The sequence below is a fragment of the Ruditapes philippinarum genome, unplaced genomic scaffold (genome assembly GCF_026571515.1).
Source record: "Ruditapes philippinarum isolate M1 unplaced genomic scaffold, ASM2657151v2 ctg356_1_1_1_1, whole genome shotgun sequence".
In the NCBI taxonomy this organism is placed as follows: domain Eukaryota; kingdom Metazoa; phylum Mollusca; class Bivalvia; order Venerida; family Veneridae; genus Ruditapes; species Ruditapes philippinarum.
Genome location: NW_026852059.1, coordinates 117,890 through 137,728, shown reverse-complemented (window position 1 = coordinate 137,728; position 19,839 = coordinate 117,890). Strand labels below are relative to the sequence as shown.

General features: G+C 31.4%; 1 protein-coding gene across 1 annotated transcript; it reads left to right on the top strand.

Moving 5' to 3' along the window:
- Positions 1 to 13,358: 13,358 nt before the first annotated feature.
- Positions 13,359 to 17,011, top strand: LOC132748171 (complement C1q-like protein 4). Its single transcript, XM_060737730.1, has 4 exons — positions 13,359 to 13,518; positions 14,001 to 14,071; positions 14,788 to 14,952; positions 15,544 to 17,011. Exons 2-4 carry the CDS (start codon positions 14,017 to 14,019, stop codon positions 15,846 to 15,848), a joined length of 525 nt encoding a protein of 174 aa, XP_060593713.1. The 5' UTR covers positions 13,359 to 13,518; positions 14,001 to 14,016; the 3' UTR covers positions 15,849 to 17,011.
- Positions 17,012 to 19,839: the final 2,828 nt, after the last annotated feature.

Sequence of the window (19,839 nt, the reverse complement as noted above, 5' to 3'; positions counted from 1 at the left end):
ATGTCAATGCTACGCGGACATATGGCGGACATGTTTCTTGGACTAGATAGTGCAGGAAAAAATAAATGTACAAATGTAATAAAAGAGAATTGGTCGAAAGTTCACTCACATATTATATAAAAATAAAAAATTCAAAATAAGTGGGGCTGGCTGTGATAATTATCCGTATATTTCAGACTCCATTATCCAGGTGATCTAGGTAATATGGCTGTTAAAGAATTAGGTTTTATTCTTAACACACATGCTATTTATCAAGTAATTGAAAACAACGTGCCAAGTTGTTTTTGTACATGCCTATAAGATATTCTCTTTTGCATGCCTAAATATTATCAATCACAAAAGCTGCTCACAAATACATTTGATTCAAATATATTAATTAACTCGATACTTTCTGATAAACGCATTCTTTCACGCCACTCTTCACGCTTGGTTTATTTCCGTTAAACAGAATGAGCGACAATCAAGGGTAATAGAATCTGATAATTCAATTAATAAGGACACAATATGACATGAGATATAGCAGAAACCCCGTATATTACGTAATTGTCTTTTACATGTACATGTAGTATTGTTGTATGACATAAATATCGGTAATACTATACTAAACTTGCATGTATTAATAGTTGCATCTTGACCTGAAATATAGGTAACAAAACATTGGTCAAACAAGGAATGGTTTATGATTTTGAATCAAGTTTGGAATTCTTTTATTTGATGTGAAGCAGTTTCACATTTTCTTTCCGATGTTGTCATAAACGTAATAAAAACGTAGTCGCGAATATGACAACTTTGGATCCGCAGATTCCATATTTGTGTCCCAAATTAAGCTGCAGCCCCAACATTTAAACATGTATATGACATTATAGACGACGCCAAATGGTCGAGATAAATGATGAATTTTGGACATGGCAAACAAGTGTAGCGCAAATTCGACAACATTTAATATTTAGTTTTAGTTCGAGCACATGTTATGAGCAGGTGTTTGTCATGCGAAAGTTCCTGCCAAAATATTATGATTACCAGAGACAAAACTGAGCAAACATTTGACCTTAACCTTGAAAGACCTTCACTCATAAAGGCCTCTATCAGGTTTTTTTATTCATTTTATAGTAATAAAAAGTCAGGTTTTGCCCCTGTTTGTGGTGGATTTTTTGGTTTTGGGAATAAAGTCTGTTTTTAGGTATATTTTTCAAATTCAGTATTAGTTCTAGTTGTTCCCATATTTACTCACCAAATTAATCTCATTCCAGTCCTGGACTCCAATCATTGAAACATATCATGGCATAATTCAGGATGTCACGTGATCAAAATCAAGGAGGAAGTTTGGATACCACTATGTGTATTTAATAAAGTGATACCATGCATAAAATCGGACTAAACTGAACATCTTTTAATGTGAATGAATGTATTTTCTTGCATATCAGACTGGCGTTTCCGTGAGTTTTACCCATGCCGGAAATTTCATCTGGCATGGAGGGTACCAGATGAGTCGCGTGCTGTACAATGGCACGATTAGGATGACGTCATTTTACCGTTATGAATGAAGTTGTAATTCATACGCTGTTGTAAAAAAGTAGTTACGATTTAAATGATATAAATTTCAATTGAAATTAAAGATAAAGAATTTAAAATATAATGGAATATGGTAGAATATGCAAGAAAAAATATCTGACACATGTTTGCGGTTCGGATCGGAATATCCATCCCTCCGTCACCCGCCCATCGGCGGTCACTCGGTAAGCCTCGTTACCGCCCAATGGGCGGGTCACCTCGGGACGGATATTCCGATCCGAACCGCAAAATATGACAGATATTATTAGGCAGGATGATTTTCTCGTTTCTGTCTGTTATATTATCCGACTGCAATGCTTTCCCGCCAAATTATTTCTAACATCGGTCAATATCGTAAAAATCGGTCATTTCCGGAACGTATATTCGGTATTCAATTTTTTTTGTACCGTTAATTACTCTAATCTAGTACATGGCGATAAAGGACGAGTGATTGTAAATAATCTAATGCCAAAGATTTTGAAAACAAAAATACAAAAAAAAAACAACGTTATGATATTGATATGATATCGGCCGATGTTAGAATTTCTTTGGCGGGGAAGCATTACAGTAAGAATACATTAAACTTTGAAAGTTAAGAAGAGAGCGATCAGAGACCAATTTATGCGTGTAGATTATGAATTTGCATTTATACACCTAGACTCGGATAATGCATGCATAGCGCATACATTACCATGAAGTCTGGCGCATGACATCATTTCTTGTTATTTTATATTATTTTTATGTGATTTCACTAACGCGCACGAGAGTGAAATCACATGAAAATAATTGAAAGACCCTCCTTGAGTGCACGTTCGGAGTGACAGACTACACGTGTTTATTGTATGGAATTGCTCACAAAGATAGCAGTGTTCCTAGAGATATATGTGTCGTTTAAATAACAATACAATAAGCACAAGAAATCTTCCTAATGCCTTACATTAAGACAATTAATTTCAGATCTTGAACAATGATTTCATGCCCGAAAAGCGAGATAACTACTGACTGTTTTTTCACCGCACTGATATACGAGTTACATTTTCTTTTCTCTCAAGAATATGAATGATTTTAACAAAATTACATGAATGTTTAAAAGAGAAAACCATACTCTCATTTCTGCATACGCACAAATACATATTAAATCTCAATTTTTAGAAGAATTATATTTCAAAGCCTTTGAGTAAATGGCAAAGTCGAGCCAGTAGTTTTGTAAACGTTGGCATCGTTAGTGAAGTCCTTTGTGTTAAGAATTTATGAGTCACGGTAGACATTTTTTTTTCGATTTTAAATTGAAATTCCTATAAATTTTGAATTGAAAGTCCTATATATGTATCATATTTAACTTTTGCTTATATTTAGATTATTATAGAGTAATTGTGAAATGTCTTTCTCTTCTATTTTATATTTGTGCATTTTCTGTGACATGCTTAAATTCTTGATAATTAATATCCACCTATCTCACAAAATAATTATTTTGAAGTGCCAAAATGAACGTGGGGTTTCTCGTTTACGGTAAGTATCTTCCCATTACCTCTAGTTTTTATTTCTTTGATTAAAACCCCCCCCCCCCCTCCCCCCTTCCCCCCGGTCTCCTGTCCCCTTCCCCTTTGTGGGCCTATTATTCAATCATTTATTTGTTTTCTTTGAATTCCTCATCAGTTACAAATTATTTATCATTTAGTGATTAACATGTCCGTGCTCTGTCTTTGCCCTGTCCTCTTTTTGTTTGGGGTCCGCCTGGGCTCCTTGCCACTGGTTCTTGTTGCTGGGTCATATGGGGGTTGCGTTCATTGAACGCCGCCTTTCCTTGTTGATCTTGTTTATCATATTTGTTTCAACTCTATTTGTATGTGTGTGAGCGCGCGGTGTGCGTATGTGTGCGTGTGTTGGTGTGCGCGCGTGCGTGTGTGTGTGTGATATATAATGTTGTTTCGTATGGCTATTTATCAATAACATGCATACATCTTGTTTTTCTGTAAGTTTCATGATGTAAACTGTTTATCAACTGTATACATGTATTGAAATAAATATATCTGTCTATGATGGATGTTAGTTTCATCTGTTATTATACTTAAATCTATATATAAATCTGATTTATGAATTCATTTACAAATGTTAAATCAAATTTCATGATAGAGTGATTAATTTCGAATATGACATAACATTTTATTAGCTTGAAATACAGATTATTCATTTATGAGTTGAAAATCTAACAAATGCATCACTTTTTTTCTCATATCATTGTTAAATAGTATATGGCGTGATTTAAAAAGTTTTGTGAGTGTGTGTGTGTGTGTTTTGTTCTTTTTGCCAATCAAAGTCCGTATCTTTAAAAATGAAATACCTTGTTTGTTAGGTAGAAATAAAAGTGTCAATTTGAATTTGACAAGTTTTATCCATTATTTTGATTAAGTTCATTTCAAACGCCCACAAACTCGGGAGTAAAAATACAAATACAATGACACTACGGTTTTATTTTAAGTTCAAAATGTGTTTTAAAAATAAAAAATGCCAAGTTTAGTTGTATGAACAACATATCTTTTCCTTGCTTATAGTGAGTTATAAATTTTTGGTTTGGTTCCTGTCCATAAAATATATAAATATCTTTCTTAATTACTTCGTAAATGATCGGCATATTCCGTCACTTTTCGTGTCATATTCAATTGTATGATCGGACAAAACAGCATTATAGTAAACAGTAATGCTTTCTGAATGATAGTGACGGGTTTGACAGAGTTTACCGGTTTTTTACGGGTTATAGATAGATCGGAAACATTACAACAAAAATATCTGGATGATTTAGCTTCGGAATACAGAATGCTAACCAGACTCTAATTTTTTTATTAATTACCTTGCAAAGGTACATACATGACATCTATTAAACCACAATATTTCCGTGTCCGAGAGGTTATTGTCATTGGCTTCAAAGCACTTGCTTTTCATCACTGTGTGTTCTTCTGGGTTCTTACATGTGAGGGAGCTAGGTAGCTCACTTACGGAACGTTTGTAGTTTTCTCAGGTGTCTGTTCGTTCCTGAAATAATTCACGGATACCATTGCATCTGAGGACTTCATCCGCCAGTTAACCTGGAAAGTCGTTATCAGACCTTTCCAATGTAGGTGCAATGAGAAACCCAACCAAATAAAAATCTTTATTTGGATTGACGTTTTAGACTGAATAAAAATAAAGAAAACTGAAAATAGAACAAACTTAAAGTATGATATCCTGTCTTTACATGTCATATAGGAAACTGCATGATAACAATGGCAGGAGACAAATTTTAAAATTGAATATATTTAAGATTACAAAACGACAATTCAAGGTAACTCGAGTGTCTTAAATTTTAGAGAGAAAGAACAAAACGACCATTCTATGTATCTCTAGCTTGAGATAGAGTAAACAAAAAAAAAGAAACTGACACTTATTTAAGCTTTTATCTCCTACATCTCAACCCATAGCATAAAAGCATAGTCGCCACCTTTATAACAAAAATATAGTCCGTATAAATACGTTTGTATGTAAATATGCCACTCATCTTCATTTACTATGTCAATTGAATCTCAATGTTTGAAACGTGTGTACAGTCTGTAAAAATGTTTCTTTTAACTGATTTGAAAGTAAATAGATGGGACGTCAACTGATAACAAAAGTGAATGGGTAGCACAAAGTGCAGATTAAAAATAACGATTATATTGTAGATATTGTTATAACATAAAATTGTGCAAATGAAACGAAATATCTCATTATAAATTATGCTGTTCCCTTGTTTGGCTTCCGTTCCTGAGTGGTTAAGGTAGTTGACTTCAGGCCACTTGCCCCTCTCGGCCGTTGATTCGAATCCCGACAGGGACATTGGATCCTTTACGTAGGAAGCGATCCATCAAGCTTACAGAACGTCGGCGGTTCTACTCAGGTGCCCGTTCGTGCAATAATACACGCAATGGCACATGTAGTCTTCCTCCACCAATAAAGCTGGAAAGTCGCCATATGACCTGTACTGTGTCAGTGTGACGTTAAACCAAAAACAAACAAAGAAACAAATGGTGTACTAAAATATCTTATTTCATAGCCATGACAAAAAGGAAATGTTTGTGGGTTTTTATTTCTTTGATTGTCTTTGTGTTTTTTTGTGAAATTAAATGAAACATAACGTAAAGCAAAAATAAAATAAATAAATGAATAAATAAATAAATAAATGAATGAATGAATGAATGAATGAATGAATGAATGAATAAATGAATGAATGAATGAATGAATGAATGAATGAATGAATGAATGAATGAATGAATGAATGAATGAATGAATGACGAACGAACGAACGAACAAAAGAACGAACGAACGAATGGATGAATGAATGAATGAACGAACGAACGAACGAACGAACGAACGAACGAACGAAAGAACTATGTAAATAAATAAAAAAAGAAATAGTAACACAAATTATAATAATCTAACAACAGACAAAATAGCGAAATTAAATTTCGTTCTATCTTAGTTCGTGGACTGACCTATCCTTATCTGCCTAAATAACGCCACGCATTAGGATCTGACATTCACTCATAGGTAGTCACCTTCTCGTGTTCTTTCAAACAACCAAACATTGGCGAGCTTTCATTATTTTGAAAGAGATGCGGTTTCTAATTTTAACCCTGAGTAGGTAATTTTAACGATTTCAAGAAAAAATCTGGCGTTGTTCATATAGCCGACAGGTAAACGGGCAAAACATCTTGCCCATTAAAAAAACTCTATTATTTCAAGTTAATTTGTTAGAGATTACTTCAAACATTTTTTTCCTAACAAATTTCAACAATTATTTAACTTCCACGGATTACCTTTTTTCGAATGCCTTTCTGTAAAAACCGGGTAGATCGCATGGCTAAAAATAGCTTTCTCGAGAAATCCGAATTATAAAGAAGGCGAAACATATTACGGTGGTCATCAGATTTCATGGAAGAAATAAGTAGATCCGAACATAAGTCAGATTGGACCTATCAATGAAAACCACGAAATTTAGTGCGCCACGAATAATAATGATTTTGCAATATGTTGTTACATGTGATATATTTCATCCAAATTTTATGTAAGATCAAATAAGCTCTTCTTCACACAAGAAAAAAAAATAATTATCTCTTTATCTATAAAGCAATTTTAGCTAATATTTGTACAAGAAATTAATTATCCTTTTGTCAAATGCGACTCAGTGATATGTTTGATTTATTGAAAACACACAGCTGCCAGTTCATTATATTTTGATAAATGAAACAGATGATTGCTTATATATAAACATCTGATGCTTAATACAGTTCAATCATATATCATATCTTCAGACAAATTGTGTTCCACTAAATCATAAAATGTCATATCTGCATTTAAAGATGTGGTTGAAAACTAACCATTGATATCTCTAAGATGCTCTAAAACAATTATAAAGCAATTAAGAAAATAATTTAAGGCTATTTATGATTAAGTTTTTTCCCCACTCATGAACTCTGCTTCCCCCACTGACTACCCTTTCCCTTTGTCGGGGCCAACCGGTTTAAGTTTTTTAAAATTTACCCCGGCTTTAAAATGAAAAAAATTTTTGAAACAGGGCGATCCCTGGGACGCATTAATACAAAAAAAAAATTTTAACTTTAAAAATTTTGAAAAAAAATTTAACGAAATAACATAAAAAATTGCAAACCCTTTTAAATTGAGTGGGAAACATGAGGCTAATAAAAAACCCAATTTAGAAAACGGTTTGGGAGCGGTACTCTTTTTCAATTTTTAAAGTCCCTAGAATCAAGATCACAAAGGGACCGGGAAAAAATAACAACACTGAAACATATATTGGATTACTTTCAGGTGTTTGGGAACAAATAACACAAGTTTGATAAAAAGAGATAAAAAAAAGTTTTCGTATATGAATTGAATGCATTGAACACATTTTTATTCTTTTTCTGAAAAGGCTAGCGTGTGTTTGATAATCAATGGTGTAAAAATGAATTTAGAACATATAAGATGCTTATCATGTGAAGCTTGCCGGGCTTGATGTGAATCAATTTGCCATAAAAGCAGCAAAATGTGAACAAAATGATTATTTGATTCCCATATAAAATACTTAATCACTATAAATACACTGAAATCACAAATTCACAAGGGGAAAAAGATGGCCTAAGCTATATTTGCCAGAGAGTATATTTTTATTTTTAAAAAAAAAAAAAAAAAAAAAAAAAAAAAAACACCAACACCAAACTAAAAGAGTTTTTGAAAAAAAAAAAAAAAGGAATATCATTTCATGGGATTAATTGGGCAGCTTATACTTAGAATTTGTTTTAAAAGGTAACGCCATAAAGAAAAATGTTTCATATTGTAAATTCTTCAAACAGCTTTTTTTTCTCGCCGGCAACAATGGTACAAAAATGAATATCAGAACTTCTTCAAAAAGCGTTTATCTATTAAGCAACTATAACTTTAGCCCAATCAAAACACCTACATCCTTCATATAAATCTGGAAATGAGGAAAATTTTGAAAGCAAGTATAACAACAAAACTACATGAAAATTGCAGACTCGGTTTGTTTGAGCATATACATGAGGGTTAATGGAAAAGTACAACATCCCTCATGCCCATCCTCAATATCACCCGCTTAATCGGTATTATCTCCTTAGAGTTCAAGATATAGGAATAAAATGATCTTTCAGAAATCGGAATCTAACAATATATATAGGATTGTCTAATTTTCTAGATGTAGGAGCTCCACTGAGGTCAAACAACCTAAAATAAGATTATATTTCAATTCTAACATAAATTAACTTGGGCACTTGAGACGGCAAAATGCAAAATGTACTAACGAATTTCAGGTTTAAATGTAAAATCAGACAACCACCATGAACATAGATTTACATCTGATAAGATTTAATCTTAATAGTTAAATGCTTGTTAATATGTACATGTCCCATATGAAAGTCATTCGTGATCGTTTGAAGATAATATCAAAGTGAATGTAGACATCTTCTTACGTACATATAGATTAGGATTGCTCAAATGTCACCCATCGAAGTGAAAATTGTCCTCGAAACCTAAATTATCAAAGCTTAATTGACTCATTGGAACTGCTGAAAAAATGGCAAATCTGCCATCGTAATTTGAAATGATATCAAATAGACCTGACCTAATTTCTATAAAATTAATAATTACTCGATTGTTATGTCATTAAATACACATGCATTTCATTGTTAGAGATTTATAAAGCACTTAAATGGTAACAAATATTACGAAACAACCACATATATTATTAAATATATACTTCCACCATTGACTCATAGCTTTTACTGAAATACATAAATTGTCCTTAAACACACACTAAGGGCTATGAGTACAACATTCTTTGCTGTGAGAGAACTCAGTACATTATCGTGGGTTGTGCGTTCATCAAGTTTATAGTAAAAAAAGAACTGAACTTTATAACGTCAACACATTTTCCCCCTGTTTTTCTTTGACGCTTAAAGATAATATAAACACAGATCGTTGCCAGATAATATCTTGATATCTCTACCTGAACCTGCCCAACAAAAAACAAGAAACTAAAACAAATAAATGAAACTGCGCAGAAAAAGATACGTTGTTGATCAACTGTGAGATAAATGTTAAAAGAAAAATATGTAGCCTAAAACGCGGGCTCAGTTAAACCTGATTTAAAGCAAATAACAATGAAATAGACTTTACATCTGCGGATGATTCTAAATTCAAAATTTCACCATTTTCATGTTTAAATATTGAATTCTGCTTAAGCCGGTGCTTGGGGACGTGAGCGGTAACTTGCAGTTTTCAGTACCATCCATGAACAAGGTCAATCAAACTGAGCCTGCAACATTTTCAATTTTGTCGTTTTGGGTGCTCTTTGGGATTTCGTTTTTCTCTATTAACAATGAAAACATTACCAATCTGATAGGGATACGTTCATTTTGACAACATATTAAATGAAATTATTTTGTTTTTTCTTCAGAAGAGAGGGGTAAAAAAAATAAAGAATGACATTATAAAAAGAAAATCCAAGGAGCGTAAAACTTGCTATGTTACTGTCATATTTTTTTGGTCCTTTGGAATAATAATTTCCACTGCATGTAGTGTTAAAATTAAATACAGCTTAAACCGGGGTCAGGCATTTACATTGTCTGCCATGAACAGACTCAATCAAATCGAGTCTGCAATTTTAGTTTATTTTTGATGTTTTCGTTGCTTCAAAGTGGACTCCATTTTTTTTTAGATTTTTTAATCCCTTTCTTAACACGGCAAAATATTGTAGACTCAGTTTGATTGAGCCTGTCTTGGTAAAAATACAAGCTTATGTTCAAGCCTCCTCCCTAGCACCGGCTTTAACAGAACTTAACATTTAAACAAAAACGACGATGTTTAATTTAAAAAAAGAGAACCACCCGCAGATGTTTTAAACTTACTTTATTTTTATACGTTCTATACATTATGTAAGCGGGAGAAATGCAGATATAAAAACGTGATAAATTGTTAAACAAATTGCTATTTTTATGTATTTGATACCTTATTTGACAGGTGTATTAACAGGGTTACAAAAATGTTGGGTAAAGTTAAGCCTAGTATTGGCTGCATATCCTGGTTATCTTAAATAAGTCACACCCAGTTCCAATTTTAAATCTTTAAATGATGGCTGTTCAGTAAGTATTTATAGCGGGTTGGTTTAAACACATTTATTTAAGTTCGATTGCGAAACAAGTTCTAGAAACTTATATTAATCACTTTCAAGTTTGCTTCCTGGAACTTACTAGTACTGGTGTTATATGAAGTAACATAGTTGTGACCCAAGTAGGGCCCAAACCCATGATCTCTTGGTTGAGAGGTAGACACCTTAACCACCGCTCGCTTTCCTTATGGTTATGTACTTTATCAACGGCATATTTCATTTTCCACTTTATTTCTTTTGATTTGACAATTATATGAAATGATTTATCTAAAAATAAATTATTTAACCTGTAGAAAATCTAAAATCCACTTTACTACTTAAATGGCAATGACCATAAGATTATGGGATCAGTATAATAAAAATACTTCTTATAGCTTTATACCCTTTGAACATCTCATTTTTGTTCTTCATTGAAAATAAAAACTTTCTTGACCATGCTTTTATTAAAAAAAAGATTGACCGAAGTTTTCCCAGCAGTTGGGGGTCCCTTTTTATAATTCAATTGAACAATTCTATTTCAACAAACGTTTTGCTTTTTCAGCCAGTTTTGGGCTTTACATCATTACATATGATACAACGGGACTTCATGTGCTTTCAGTGTATCTTTACCTATTTAAAACCGAGATTAGATATAAATAAATTGTACACCGTTCATTGGATTAAAGATTAAAGGTTAATCTTGCTTTAGAAACAAGTTCGATATGTTCTCAAACATTTACAATAGAACTGACAAAAAGATAGACTTTCTAAAACACTAAACTTTATTTAGAATAGAGCGTAATTCTATGACGTAGGTAAAAGCCAAATATACATCAAAATAGCAAATTATACGAAGGCCCGAATTCTGAAATAGTTCTGAATTATAAATAATAAGGCACTTTTAATAGTTTTATTGAAACTATAAAAAAAGAAATGATATTTTTGAACTAGATGACTCGGTCGTGTGAGGCAAACATTATTGTTAGTCACTAAGATGAATCATCGCTTATAATAAAGATTTACTTAAGGTATTACCACCCTAATGGGCACTATACGGAACAAGAAAATTGACATCTTAGGTCAGATAAATACCTTAAAGTACACCTGTTTGCAAAATTTAAACAAAGTTTACCGTACGGAAATCAAGTTATGGCCACTTTTCTGAACTCAAGCTAGGATGTTATGAGGGCCCTTTTTTTTTTAGAAATGAGGAACCTTTAAATAATCTGCAAAAACATTCTAATGAAAAATGTTTTCCCATTAATTTTTGGTAATTTCAGCTAACAAGCCACATAAGCAAAATTATGGTTTCTACTTAAAATTTCTGAAATCTGTATAAAAATGTTACCCTACCCCACCCATTTTTACCAGGTGAGCCTAATTTAAAAAATCCTTAAAATTTACCCAAATGAGTGCCTGTTTTCAAAGTTTCCCTAAAATTTTAGAGAAGTATATTGGTTGATCTTAAAAATATGAAATACTTTTACCGTCTAGTTTTATTTTATTACACTTTAAAAATATCAGGTACCATATTTATTACTAGATTTAGCATAATTTAGCCAATAAATACATATATAAATTAAAAAATCAAAATTAAACACTTTTTTCTTTCCAAATGGGACATGAGAGATACATAAATAATGTTAAAAGAAAAAAGGAAAGAAAGAAAAAAAGTTGACCCTTGTGGGGATTGAACCCACGGCCCTCATTTTCAATGTAGTTAACAGTAGTTCTAACCTATTTGAATACTCTTCAAAGCGGAGGTAATGCATTATGCTGGTAATACCTTAAAGCTACTTGCTTGTCTCAAGCCAAACATATTACAGAGTCATTGATTGTCGAATGTCAAAAAGCAGACCAAAGGGAAAGAACAATAATTATAAAAATGTTTAATTTTCTTACAATAAAAACCATAAAAAGTCCCGATGTATTATTTTATTGACCACATAATTTTCAAATTTTATATGCATTGAATATGATAATGTCAGAGTTTATCAAATTGTCGTTCACAATACAAATGTACAATAACAAAAAGGAAAAAAAACGAGAGATGAATAGTACAGTAGTACAGTATATAAACAACAAAGGAAACGTTCCAAAATACATCTTAAAAAATAAATTCTTTAAAGCCAAAGAATTAAATTTCGATAAGGAAAGCGTCCACGCAAATTTCGAAATCGTATTCCATCGGCGTATTAACGCAAAAAGATCTGGAAAATGAGTGGTCCCTCGGAAGCAAGGAAAGTTTTCTATCTAGATAAGTGATCCAAAGAGCCGTTTGCTTAGAGGTTCTATTTTTAAAAACAGCGGATTACAAATACTTTACACTACTCTAAAATCATACGAGTTATATCGCTAAAAAAATAGACAAAAATAATGTATGACATCATTTTATCTTATTATTACATATTATAAAGTAAGTCATAAATTTTCATATAATTTGGTAAAAAAAATATTATACAGATAATTCTGTCAAGTGTTTACAGATGACGCCGACCATGTGAGCTCATATCCCTATTTTGCCTGGTCCTTGTGAATCGTTGATTCGAAAAAGTTTATGTTTAAAACGCAAAACGTCTGAAAATAGTTGGTGATAAGGTTTTACGTTTTCATGAACATTTAACATGTACAGAATAAATCAAACAAAGCTCGTGATGTTCATATTGGTTCAAATTAGGATTTTCAATTTTTTAATTTTGGCTTCTTATTGCATTTACAATATTACATTTTTTTTCTCAACATGAAAATGTTATTATTAACTCGTAAGGGCATAACGATGACATGTCCGGGTTCCTACTCGGGTCCAGACGAACCTTAAAAAATATATAACATGTGCATATAATGTTTATATTTTTGCAAGTTATTACAAATTGCAAAAACAGATTAATTTAAGTAATATTATACAATGTGACTGTACTACAATTTAAGATTTAAAATTTTGGAACATCCCTCGTCTGTTGTCAACACATTGTTGTATCAATATAATCACTTTTTGCTTGAAAAGTCAAGAGTGCATTACCAAATTAGATATCAGTGGAAAATAAATTGCAAACTTATCCCAAACATGCGTGCGCAGATTTGCAACTCAATCTCTTATCAAAAGTATTTAAGCTAAGAGCGTCTGTTGTAAAATCGGCTAATTTATTTGTTGTCAAAATCTTAGACATCGATCTTACTTTGACAAACTCATCAAATATATCAGAAGTTGAAGTTTGATTGAACAATACTTTTGATACAAATAGTAATAGGAACTTACTGCTAGACTGAAATCATTACTGAGAATTTGGAAATATGTAAGTATTTGTATATCTTTTTTTTAAACATTAGATATTAAGCACTAATAAATATAAATATTACACTAAATATGGTTAATTGTAGAAAATATATTCTTCTAAAGTACCGATAATGTGAATACTTTAAATTCATGATACCAAATTTAGAGCTGTCTGCTGTCATTAAGTACATTTAGTACATAGTACATAATAGAATTTCAGTGGTTTTTTTTTTGCTTTAATGCACTGATATACGAAGATTAAATTTCTACTTAAGTCGGAATGATCTGTAAATAGGTGCATCTTTATTATAACAACAAGATGCATTTGAACGAACTCGAACCGTGCATTTTTTCTACAACAATGCACTTAAAATTAATATCTATTTCCTAATTTGATAGATAGATGTTCACATTCGTATTTTGTGTAAAATGAAAACATTGTGAATCCAGTACGTCGTTTTTTACCTTAATGTTTATGTGATTATTTACCCTTTTTTGCAGTTAAACGGACACTAAAATGGCATCGTTTGTAACCGCTGTTTCTGCAGTATTAATCGTAACAATTTATTCAGGTAAATTATCATTTTTTTTTCTTTAATCTGAATAATAGCATCTAAATATAAGAGACCATGTACGTAACTTCAATGATTCCATTTTCGCCTTAAAGATGTACTATGTTTAATTTGATTTTACAAAAAAAAAAGATAATTGCTACACAGTCTCTTTGTAAAAAATAAACATGTTTTGAAGTTCAAACAAAGAAGATATGTTATTTTTAAAATCCTACACACTATAGATGATCACAATATAAAAAAAGACCAACTTTACTTGACCTGTAATAGGGAACACAGCTTGCCATACATACTTTTATTCCAGTTAGATATATTAAGTAAGAATTTCATAGATTATATTTAATTGAATATTTTACTTGTAATACAATAATGTGATTTACAATATTGGTGAGGTGTTTTAAATCTGCTAATTGATATCATGTGCAAGTTCTTGCTCAGTCTCGCAGTATTAACAAAAGTAAGCCAGTATTTTAAGGCATCAAATGTATTCACCCAATTAAAACATATCATTTATAACTCATTTTTGTTTTCCATTTTAAAGCTTTGATAATTGACCACTGCTAGCTTCAGTGAGCAGGGACAATTTTTAACATTAAGTTCATCAATTGATGAAGCATTTCAAACTTTATCTGCCTCTACGTATATAAAGCAACAATGCTTAATTTCTATTTGGGCACTATCTTGTTTATTCATTTGTTTTTATTTTTAAATCTCAGCTCTTTCTGCACCCACCGGTAGCGATCATACAGTTGCCTTCTCTGTTGGCCTTTCAAGCACACAAAATGTATACAACAAAGACACAATCGTTTACGGCGAGGTTTTTGTGAACGATCATAATGGATACAGCACTTCTACTGGAATATTTACATGCCCAGTACCAGGTATGTAATTTAATATCTTCATATGTATTCATAAAATACTTAAAGTTTTTTTCATGATACATTTTACAGTATTTCACTCATTTGTCATTGAAAAAAATGTTCTAAGAACAGTCAATACACACGCATTCTTAAATATAGAATAAGACAAAAGTAAAAGTACATAGTCTTTGATATAGAATAAGATCAAATTCAAAGTACAATTTCTTAAATATAAAATGAGATAAAAGTAAAAAAAAACATAGTCTTTGATATAGAATGAGATCAAATTTAAACTACAAATTCTTAAATATAGAATGAGATAAAAGTAAAAGTACAAATTTTTAAATATAGAATTATATCAAAGTAAAAATACATATTCTGAAATATAGATACAATATAATTCGTATTCTTAATGTTCGCATGAAAATCTTGTTGTCATTTGAAAATGCAATATTTTTATTATTTATGCTGAGTGTCCAAAGAGCGTGCATTTAGCTTCGATTTTATAACCATTCATTTATTCTTCATATAACATTATATCGTGAATATTGACACCATCTTTGCTTGTTAATTATTCTGAAATATCTTTTTATGTATATCATTTTTTTCCAGGTCTATATGTATTTCATTTCCACGCGTACAACTCGAATAAAGACACGATAATGTGGCTCGACCTTCTACACAATGATCGTGCCATGGTAAGTGTTAGTGGCTACAACTCACACACCGTAGGAAGTCAGACTGTGATGCTGAAATTACGTCAAGGTGACCGGGTTCAGATCCAGTCTAAAGAATCACAAGAATTCACGTTGTTTGGTCTACAAGAGCAGATTTATTCAACGTTTACGGGCTATATCCTACACCCTGATGTAAACCAGCACATGCATGATTCTGGTCCAATACCCGTTGGAAAATAGATAGACAAAAACATTTAAATACAACAAAATCATTTGATTTTTAATATTACCTATGTTTATATAAATATTGTTAAATCTTCAGCATATGTTTAAAATTTGTTGTAACTGTTTTTTTTTATATTATATTTTAATTTTCCATTATGTAAAGGAATAGAATCACCCATAGGAATGCAACCTATATTTTTCGTTGAACAAAAACTAAAGTTCTAAGTTACAAGCTTAATTTGTGATAGAAATAGATGTCAATATAATAGTGCAAACTAAAGAAAATTTGTCGCAAAGATACTTAAGTTTCTAAAACAAACCAATCGACTTTATAAATTTATATATAGATTGTTATATAATATGTTAGTTTATATCTTACAGTTAGACACGTAACAATTTTAGCCTTATCTTAATCCAGGTGTTTATTTGTCCATGCTTCTTTTCTACTTTAAATCGTTTACAATAATCTGGAAATGCTATTTTTCTTTTACTTTAATAGCAAACGCTTTCAAACGCACGTAAAAGTTAAAGTTTTTTGACATATCAGGTTTCTACCGCATAATTTGCTTCGGGAATGGATTAAAATCCCATACCATAATAGGATTAAAATCCCATATCATAATATGGTTAATTGGGAAACTTGACTAAAATTGTACAATACTACAACCTTACGTTAAGTTATATATGTTATTATTCTATGAATAATCAAAAAGCAAAATTTAAGAATATCGCCTTTATCTTTATGCATTCGATTATTCCACACCAAAAATAGTGCAAAAGCAACTGACACGGCAAATATGAGACTGTTTCCGACTCACTTTCAATCTGTTCTTTTTATATTTGCTTACTCTTATCTTTTAAATAAAACCATTCAGATAAGTTTTTTTGGGCATTTATCTATTGCTAATGATCAAAGTTTGTGAATATCATTTAAACATTCACTGTCAACATCAATTCAGTCAAACGTACATTAGACTTTGAGATAAAAAGTTATTTTGTTAAATTTTTCTAGTGTAATTAAGAGAGTTGTGACATTATTCAAAACCATGAATAAAATTTTGTAATAATATAATTGTATCTTATTAGTTTTACATTAATATCAATAAAAGAGGTGTATGATTATATATCAGTTATATATCTATAGTAATAAATCGTTTAATAAATTTGTTTCACTTGTTTACATGTGTCTATTATCAATATACATATACATAGTTTCTAATTATAACTTATGGAAAGGGAGAGGTCACTCTGAAACTATGGAAACCACAAAATTACATGAAAATAAAAGACTCGGTTTGATTGAGTTCATGGAAAGGGCAACAACCCCATGGGTACATTAGCACCGGCTAAGGTTGTATCTAATCTTCAGCTCCTAACGCTGAACAAAGCAAAGATGCATTAAATATGATAAACAAGATTAACAAGGAAAGGCGGCGTTCAATGAACGCAACCCCCACACGACCCAGCAACAGGAACCAGCGGCAAGGAGCCCAGGCGGAAATGAATAAATCTTTTTTCTGTAGAAAGGGCAAACCTGTTGTAAGAGTGCATTTAAATAATGTAAGATACTTATCACCTTAAGACGATATCACTGAATGCGTAATAATTTGTGGTAGATGTAATACAAAATCACTTTAATTGTACTAATTGCCAATATGAAATAGAAGCAAATGATGATGCAATTATGTGGTTCATGAGTAACTTTTTGGACACTATAACAGGACATAAAACAGACCTTTTGAAGAAAAAAAAGTTATTTGCATTTTTAGGTTTAATTAGTCTTCTTCTCTTCAAATTTTTTTTTACATACTAATACTTTGATATAAGACATTGCCTTGAAGAACTTAGCACATGTTATTTGACATTACAGTAAAACCTGTGCTAAAGGCCACCTCTGAATAAGATAATACATTCTTTGTCAACAACCGTTTAACAATTTAATAGAACAGAGTAATTGATAATAAAGAACACTTTCTATGAATCCCATTCATGTATCTCCTTCAGGTGGCCTTTGTGCACAATTTAGACTGTATTAATTCAAAGACCAGTCGAATCACATTGTAAAATTTAAGACTGGCTATACAGTATCATAAAACCAAAGACAGTCCATGATGATTTGTTTAACTACTAAACATCCTTTTGTCATTCTTGTAACTATCTTTTTACGTAAAAACACAAATTTTAATGGATTAAGTTTTCCACCTACTGAAACACAATTATTAAAGGAACAAACCATCTGATCTTTACATTTATCTACCCAACGGTCGTAAATTGACGGAAAGAAACAGAATGAATGACAAATATCCAAACATATATTAGATATTTAATCAGCAAGATGACATATGTATTGACGATTTTATTTTATTTTTGTATTTTTGAATGACAATTGATATAATTTTCAACATATGGCTTCAGAAATAGCTAAACAGAATAGAAGCAATTCAATTTATTCAGGGTATTAGGATAAAATTAATTTTAGAGACATGGAGTGTCACATGATTTGTTTTTGTATATGGAGACACACATGACCTGTATCATGTACATGATTGGTTCATCGATCTTGTATTAAACGTGAATTATTAAAAAAACTAAAATACAAATACATTCACTTTTAAAAAAGATAAAAGAAAGTGCGTTGAAATTGAAAATACAAAAGATAAAAATATCGTATATTTTAATATCAAAAGTAAATCTGAATAATCACCCATTGCATGTACAAGCAAGTACGCTGGCATTTACTGTCAGGAATCTAGACAGGTTGTGGTCCACTCTTTAGATTGAGATATCTAAGTTTTGCAACTCACTTATTTATCATTCATTATATCTATAGAAAAAAATCAAAATAAATACTGTCAGGTGTTCACATTTTAATTGGCAATTAGAAGAACATTATTATAATATTTCTATTGACAGATGATTCTTTGTAAAGATTTGACTGATTGGTTTACCACCAGCTAAAAGAATATCAATATCTTCTTACATGTTAAAAAATAAAATAGTTTATTTGGGGACAAAGTCCATTGGCTTGAGCAATTATGTATTCACAGTAAGTAAATTCAACTATCTCATTCTAGTTAATATCAGAAAACAAATATTCTGACTGGTGTACCATCATAATTAAAAACATTAAATTCTCTACTTTCATAAGGATCTAATTTATTGAACTTCTGATTGGTAATTGTTCATAAGAATAGTTACATTTATACTGAAATATTTCATGATTAACATGTATGAAAATAGCTCGAAAGCTGAGTGATGTATATTCATGTTACACTAACTAAACGATAGTATTATAAAATTAATATAACAGTCTACATGTAAGGAACCTATCAAATTTGTCATATAAACATATGGGATATCAGTGGTTTTCCACCGACACCTCTGTTGCTGGACATTGCTGGGGACTTTCTGCTATGAAAATCGCCAAACTATCTATACACTCAAATGTTTTGGAATTTAAATGAAACAAGATTAGATTAACATTAATTCCATTTATTTTATAATTTTAGGAAAATCATCTTTTACTTCATGCTTACTGTTGTTTACTTGCTTAACGTCACAGATAACATATAAATGAGTCTATCTTGCATGAACTTTGCCCTTAATCCTCGTTTTGTGGACGGAACGCCTCTCTAGATTTCATATACTCAACAGCTTCCAAGCCGTGTAGTCATTCGTGTTCTTGTAAAAGTGACAGTGGTTTAAACGAAAATGATTGTCTAAGCAATATCGACGAAACCAAAAGAGGTATCGGATTTGTTACTTGCAGGCATTTATTTGACCAAGACCACCAATTCACAAAACAAAACATTGCGACAACAATACCCTATTACAAAATTTCGGATAAATGTGTTTGTTCAAATGAAACCGTGCAAATGTCCGGAACGGATTGCAAACAAGCATACGATACAGCATTCGCTCCAGTGTTCTCCCCCTAAAATGTTAAGATATATAGCAACGTACGTTATGCATAATGTAGCAATGATCTGGAGACAATGCCGTAGCA